This window comes from Silene latifolia, chromosome 8 (genome assembly GCF_048544455.1).
Source record: "Silene latifolia isolate original U9 population chromosome 8, ASM4854445v1, whole genome shotgun sequence".
NCBI lineage: Eukaryota > Viridiplantae > Streptophyta > Magnoliopsida > Caryophyllales > Caryophyllaceae > Silene > Silene latifolia.
In genome coordinates this window covers 100,124,520-100,132,384 of record NC_133533.1, presented here as the reverse complement: position 1 = coordinate 100,132,384, position 7,865 = coordinate 100,124,520, and the positions used below count along the sequence as shown (strand labels likewise).

The following is a 7,865-nucleotide window of genomic DNA, read 5'->3' as shown; positions in this document are numbered from 1 at the left end:
ATAAGTAATATAAAAAAATAAAATAGTAATATAATTATAAATATAATAATAATAATATATTAATATAAATAATATTATTAATAATATTATAATATATTAAATGATATAATATATTAATAATAATAACTAAAAAACAAATATGATAAGTATAATATAAATATTAATAATATTATAATATATTAAATAATATAATATATTAATAATAATAACTAAAAAATAAATATGATAAGTATAATATAAATATTTTAAATAATAATAATTAATATAAATAACAATAATAATAATAATAGATGTAATATAATAACTAATTAATATAATAATAATAATAAATATGTTATTAATAATATTAATAAAAATGAATATATTAATAAAATAATAAATATAATATAACAATATAATAATAATAATAATAATAATAATAATTAATACCCTAATATTGCCATTAATCATAATAATATAATAATAAATAAATATATGAAATAGTAATAGTAATGTAATAAATATTAAAAATAAATTTTAATAAAATAATAACAATAGTAAATAAATTAATATAATAATAATGATAAGAATAAGAATAAGAATATAAAATAAGATAATAATATTAATGTTGAAATAAATCACTCAATCGAATCAACCGAATCAATCGATTCAATCGAATGGAGCGGAGTTAATCAATTGAATCAACTTAATAGAAAAATCAATCAACTTATTAAATCGAAATTAAGTCCAAAAGAATTGTAGGCTAAGTGTTACCTTTGATGTGATACTGAGGGAGTATTTAGCATGCTATTCATCTGCTGAAAGAAAACCCAGATTATTTGATATCAAACCTACACAATGGATTCATCCTCAAAAATCAAAATACATCTTCACTGATTCTGAATCGCAATTATTGCCGCCTCAGAGTTCTTCCCTGCCAATTCGCTCGCGCGTAATACGCGAAGGACGTTTCCACACATTCATTTGGGATTGCTGTTGCTGGTGGTGTTAAAAATCAATGGCATCTCCCTCAATTGACGCTTCCGATACTGATTCCACGTAATTTCCTTCGTATTTCAATCACTTTCTTCGCTATTTCGCTACTCGAATCGCTGTAATTAGGGTTTACATTGTTTCATTGCTGATTTCCAGGCCAAATAATGTGTATAAAGATCCAGATGATGGTCGCCAACGCTTTTTGCTTGAATTGGAGTTTGTTCAGTGTCTTGCTAATCCTACTTACATCCACTGTATGTCCCCATTATCCCGCCTCGGCACCTTACAATATAAATTGAAAATTTTAGTTGACATTTTAAATAATAAATAGCGTAAGGAATAGTGATTAGAACTCGTATTTTGTTCAGATTTGGCACAAAATCGATACTTTGAAGATGAAGCATTCATCGGTTATTTGAAATACCTTCAATATTGGCAGCGCCCAGAGTATACCAAATTTATCATGTCAGTATACTTTTTACTGCTCAAAATCGCTTCACTGCTTTCTATATTAGGCAGCTTATGTTTTTTTTTACTCTGTTTGATTTAATTCAGGTACCCACATTGTCTCTACTTCCTTGAGCTTTTACAAAATCCTAACTTTCGCAATTCAATGGCTCATCCTGGGAGCAAGGTTCACCTTTATCTATACTCCTTTTTCGTTTTGCTATGTTTCCGTAAATTTTTCAGATAAAAAGTAATAATTGCCTTTGGTATGTAATTCATCATTGTTTCCTTTGTAACTGAATTTGCCTCCTGGAAGTTCTCTCTCTGTCTTGTCTTCGTCTAGTAGTATCATGGTTATCCTATAGGTGCCGCTAATGTATGTTTGAAGATCAATGAGCCTCACACATTTCTATGTTTTCAACTATAGGTTGGCATGTAAATGGAGTTGTGAACTTCTTGTCATCGTAGTTCTAATTAATTTTTCATTGATTTGTACTCACTAGTCGTGATGGATACAAATGTGTCTTTGGGGCTGTACTATAAATGTATTGTCTGTACATGACGTCATGACTATGAGTTAAGTGGAGCATAATGTGATAAAATGTCTGTGGGTGGTGTATGTAACACTCTCGTTAAGTAGAGGCTCAAGGCGCAAATGTAGCAGGGTAACGCATTACTCTACCCCATGTCATTCTGCTGGTGGGGATGCCATGAGTTAATCTGATACTCGCACTTTGACAAGTATTTAATGTCAAAGCTTGTCCATTTTGATTAGGACATGTGAAACATCACCTTTCTCCAATTAAATCCCTTGGAAATTTTCGATAAGACCTTTAGAAGTAACATGGAGGCTTGTTTCTTCCTATTAGCATGTGTTGTCCCTGGCTAGTGTATTGTCAATTTCTATGCCGTTGAGCGTTCAACTTGGGGAAGCAATACACCAGTGTAATTTTTTTTTTGCTGTTTTATTGTGTGGCAAACCTGTTCGAGCATATTCTATCTTGACGCTTGCTTAGCGAATTTGTTCCAGCGGATTCTATCACAACTCTTGCTTAGAACTATGTATCAGACATTCTGTTAAGAACGAATCGTTTATTGTATGTGGCGTAGTATCCTTGGTTGTGGCATGCTACCAAAGTACCAATTGCATATGCGTATATCACAGATGCCTTGTTTCCCCTTAATCCTTTGAGTTCTATTTTTTTTTTCCTGTGAAGATGTTTGTCTTGGTTCTTATTGTTCTTTTGTAAGATTATTTGGACACAAAACTAGTCCTATACCTTTTACAAATGCATATTTTCATATCAGACTATATTTGAGTTGTGAAATGATGTGCTATTGATTGCTGAATAATTCCTTGTGTGTTCGAAGTACTCATGCATGATCCATACACTCTGATATTTTGTCAGGAATTGGCACACAGACAACAATTCTATTTCTGGAAGAATTACAGGAACAATAGGCTGAAGCACATTTTACCGAGAACCCTTCCTGAACCTGCTCCTGCTTCCCAGGCTTCTATCGTTGCTCCACCAGCTCTTCCTCTTGCTCCTCCCACATCTGCTCCTTCCCCTGCCCTATCCCCAATGCAGTATTCAATGCCTCCTGGATCTGGTGTAGGGAAGAATGACATGAAGAGTAGTGGAATAGATCGGAGAAAGAGAAAGTAAGTCCCTCAATCTTCTGTGAGCTAGATATGCACTTTTTTTCCTTTACCAATCTCATATTTACACAAGGGTTGTATGTTCAGGAAAGATGGTTGAGCTCTTATACCTCATCGGTAGTGGTGAATTAATTTGTCATCTTTTCAATGGAGTTCGAGATGATGTTTGTACTTCGTATGACTGAAGGTAAATTGGTTATATTTGTTGGTTATATTTGTTGTTTTACTTTGTTATTGCTTATAGTAGTTCATTTATCTATTATTTGTAGCTCCTGTCTTACATAGTATCAGCAAAGCAATACCTATAAATATAGTTAACTGTTAGAGCATGTTCACTTAGAGGTCTAATAGTTTCGATTATGGGGAGGATATTTATCTCGGTTCTCCAATAAAGATCTTTCTCTGGAACTCATTTTTGCCGAGGACCTTATTTTTGCTGGGGGTACAAGGCTTTGTTTTAAAAAAGCGTGCCTTGGTCGTAAGGTGCCATTAAGTGCAGCAGATTGCATCATAGGTACTTAGAGCTCTTATGTTCTAAAGTTCTAAAGGCTGTTTGAGGCAAGCACCTTAACCTTGCTTCTTATGATTAAAATGGTATATACTTAACTTTAGGCCTAGAGCTCAAAAAGGTGCGGTTTTTAGCTTATGAGGTGCAAAAGGCAGAGTGTTGCAGTAATTAAGGCGCGGTTTTTAGCCTATGAGGTGCAAAGGGCAGAGTGTTGTAGTAATTAACACCTTGTGAGTTGACCTTACTTTCTCGCCACCTGTTCCTTTGAATTTAAAACTTCTCATATTCTCTCTTTTCCAAAAACTAGAGAGAAGTCAGGATTTCCTTTTCAAGTGTACGTCGTGACCCCATTCCTGCTTTCTCCAATTTTATGGTTTTGCCTATGAAACACTTGATTTCTCTGATACAAATCTTGGAAAAGAAAAAGGACATGCATTCTCTGGAAAGCCTCATGGCATCTAAGAATCGATTAAAAGCTTCAAATAATCTTGTGCACTCGTGTTATATGTGGGCTGAAGTTGAGATCTCCTTTAGTTAAGGAATAGACCCGGTACAAAATAACTTCACCTTGCGTCTTCTGACACATCCTTCCCTATCAGGCTATAAAACATTTTGCCTCCAAGATTACCTCCCAATATTTCCCCTCCCAAAATCACATTTTATATGTATATATTCTCTTATATATTCGTCTTGAAAGGTTAAGGACTCTTCAATCTTCATAGATAACTAATTAACTACTAAACACAACAAAACATGGAATTAACCAACTTCTAGGAGAGACATAGTTGACGACATTGATTTCCGGAGCTACTCAACCCATGGAATTTAAAGAACCTAAAGGAGCGTGAGTCATATATTGAGCTGAACGTTGTTCTTGCCTAGGTGTAGGCCTTTTTCAGCCGGCTCAAGTCCAAACCATTTGGACCCGCAAAAAAGGCGTATAGAACGATCACGGACTCAGAGCCGAACAAACGAATCGGTAGATTGAAGAATGAAAGCTTAGATCTTTCTCTGAAGATGTATAAGCTCTTAGTGCTTCTTTCTAATAACAAAATGAAGCAAATAAATCATAATTCTCTAATATTTCGTTGTCTTGATATCCATGGCATGTTACTAAATTTTGTTTTGAAACTAACATTGACGTTGGTTGTAGTGGCCTGAATCCAGTTTTTGCACCATAAATGTGATTCTTGTTGCCCATAATTTTAAATATAGTCCGCGACACTGTTTGGTGTCTAAGTTACAAAGGTTTTGAAGTTTACTGCCACCGCATTTTACGTGTTTTAAGGCAATATTGAGGATTGACCGCATTTAGCGTGATTAGTTACAACGTTTTAAGGCAATATTGTCCGCATTAAGCGTGATTAGGCCGGGACAACCAGTATTGCGACCGCTACTGAAACCGAGATTTGATAGTATGGTGTTGCCTCACAATCTCACAATTCTGTCACCATAACTTTAAAAACCTTTACAATCATTCTGGAGAAAAAGGAGTACTCTGTTCACCGTACATGTCTGTGCCCTACATGTGCCCAGTGCCCTTAGACTCCCTACTGCCTAATAATGGATGAGAATAAGAAATGTTTCAAGTGTTTAAAAAGACGGTCCATATTTTTAGTGAGGCAGTGAGATGGTAAGTTGAGCCTGTTGAGGGGTTGCATTGGCTCATTGGTTTTTTGATAACTCTGATTTGATAAGTTTAATGATATGAAATTATTGAAGGTTGGTATTATTTGATGGCAGTTATAAAATTCATTAGTTACTCAATCATCCATTTTTAGATTCTAGCAATATCTCCAGTTTATGGCACGTAAAAGGTAAGGAGTAAAGCAGAATGAGACTATTTTTAGAAAATAAAGCAGAATGACTCACTATATTAGTTGTGCATCTTTATATTGTGCAATTTATTTTTTAGATGCAATTTTCATCAAATTTCATTATGACTCATGTGGAATAGCCTCAGAACACAAATGTTAAGGTTTTGTACGACCCCCTCTTACTCTTGCCTTTTATGGGACCCCTTAATGTAGTGGGTGTTAATTTTGTTGTAAAAGCGGAGATGTCTGGAACCCTGAACCCATACTCTATTTCCAAAACATATTTTGTTTTCTTGAATTGAAAAGAAAATGATGGAGAAGAGAGAAGACATGTGGTTTATCTATTTTATCATGTTGGAACAATACAAAGCCCCATGAATAGGTGAAATAGAGAAAAGGCAAATTCACGCAAGTTATATGTGGAAGAGTTTTACACTACTAAATCGTGGATTTAATATAAATGTTGCGACTTCTAATAAGGAGTCGCGTTTTTTAACCTTTTTGCGGGTTGCTTTAATTTGTATGCCTTTTTCTAACATAATTTTTCAAACTTTTTCATGGATTGAATTAAAATCAATAGATTTAACTAACAAGATTTCATCTCTATCTTCATAGAATGCACTGGTTGCTTTAATTTGCCAAAGGATGGAGAAAGAACGATAAAATCTTTGGTTGTGTAGAAAAGAAGTGTCAAATCGGCATGCTTGGGGAGTTGAGATGTAGTTAAGGGCATGCTTTGATCACAGTAACTTTTTACTTGTGAGGAAATGCATTGATTATGACCATTTTCATTATGGACTTGTTTTAAACTTGGAAGCTGAACTTTTTCCACTCAGTGAAAAAGCAGTTATTTTCTGTTAGAGGCAATCCTTAGATTTAAATATCCGAGTAACTTTATCAAAATTAGCAAGTGTGACTGACTGTGTGCTATGAGAGCCCTCTTATCCCAAACAACTGGTAAGAGCCTAGATGGTCGATATTTTTTTTTTTTTTGGGGAAATTTAAGGTAATATATTAAGCTCAACCAACACATTTCAATAACTAGGATAACATCCCTAGTTATTTACAACCCCCACACAAATGTTCAAGCCATTGCTTAGCTTTCCTATTCTTAGGCCGTACTTAACTATTCCTCACTCTCATGGAAACATTTTCCTTAACCTGCTTTATAACACTAGCACGGAAAGGAAGTACATTTTTCTATTCTGCACTTTATTTCTTTAAAACCAGATCAAGAACATTAACTGAGCGAGCCCGATGGTCGATATTTTACCTTCCCGCGAATGAAAGAAATCAAACTTGTGAAGAGCCTCTTAATTAAGTTGTCGTCAAAACCATGGAGAAGAAGGGCATGATTGTCTGTAGGGGGCACTTAAAAGATATGAGAGCAGTTTCATAGTATGATGTCATCCCGTAATATATTCATCACTGCTTCATAATTGTACTTTATTTCTTCTTCTGCTGGTAAATTTTTCTCACTTTGATTGCTATTAGTTTTGTGCAGTGACTATCAAAAGTCAAAACTCAAGTATTGAACTCGTGTTATGGTCCCGAAGTGGCAATATCTATCAATTTGTCAGATTGAATCCCGACTCCGGACTAGACTATATCTGAACAAGTCGATGAGTTTGATAATATATGTAACTGTTGATTGAGCTTGTGTGGAATTATAATCTGAAACTGTAGCAATACTATGAGGATCTTGTTTGTTATTTCAGAGAAATCTTTTGTGGACTGTTCGGCCTTCATCTTTAAATCCGAATTTGGCCCCAGTGCACCGTTTGGAAACCTAATTGCTATTTTTCGTTGACAAATTACTTCAATCGTCGATAATATTAATGAGCTATCCAAAATGTTCCTCCGTTTTCTTTCCTTCGAAGTAAACCACGAATACTAATCATCAATACATATATATAAAGCAGAAACTTTTCGAGCGATATTAGAGAGTCCAACTTTTTAAGAATTCCTAATGAGTGTAGATCTAGCTTTTTCCTCTTAATAATTTATTAGAAAATTCTCCTAATCAAAGTAGATTTAATAATTTATGACAAAGTAATCCTAATCCTAATAGAAGTAAATCTAATATTTTATAAGAAAAAAAAATAGAAGTGGATCTAATAATTTATCGATTATTCTTTACTAACATAAAAATAGAAAAATAATGTTATAAAGAATATTTATTTTAAAAATATTTATAAAGCAAAAAAAAAAGTCATATAATAAACGTATAAAAATGTTAAAATTATATATTTTATAAACATAAATTATAAAATACACTTAATTTCTTACAAACATAAATATTGTCAAAAATCTAAGTTGTTCGATTTTAACTACTTGGTGAAATTCGTTTAGTAATAAAGATAATTTTATTTAGAAACTTTTTTGAATATTTAAAATATTTACAAAAGATTCAAGTTGGTAGTTATTACCAACTCTGTAATTGTCTTACAAAAAC

At 33.4% G+C, this 7,865-nt stretch overlaps 1 protein-coding gene across 2 annotated transcripts; it reads left to right on the top strand.

Annotated features, from left to right (window-relative positions):
* Positions 1–796: 796 nt before the first annotated feature.
* LOC141597120 (mediator of RNA polymerase II transcription subunit 31) lies at positions 797–7,145 on the top strand. 2 transcript variants are annotated; one of them, XM_074417473.1, is made up of 7 exons: positions 797–1,038; positions 1,132–1,229; positions 1,344–1,440; positions 1,531–1,609; positions 2,832–3,088; positions 3,173–3,272; positions 6,915–7,145. In XM_074417473.1, exons 1-6 carry the CDS (start codon positions 998–1,000, stop codon positions 3,183–3,185), a joined length of 585 nt encoding a protein of 194 aa, XP_074273574.1. In that variant the 5' UTR covers positions 797–997; the 3' UTR covers positions 3,186–3,272; positions 6,915–7,145. The 2 variants fall into 2 exon arrangements, with proteins under 2 accessions (XP_074273574.1, XP_074273573.1); XM_074417472.1 differs by having other exon boundaries at positions 6,905–7,145.
* Positions 7,146–7,865: the final 720 nt, after the last annotated feature.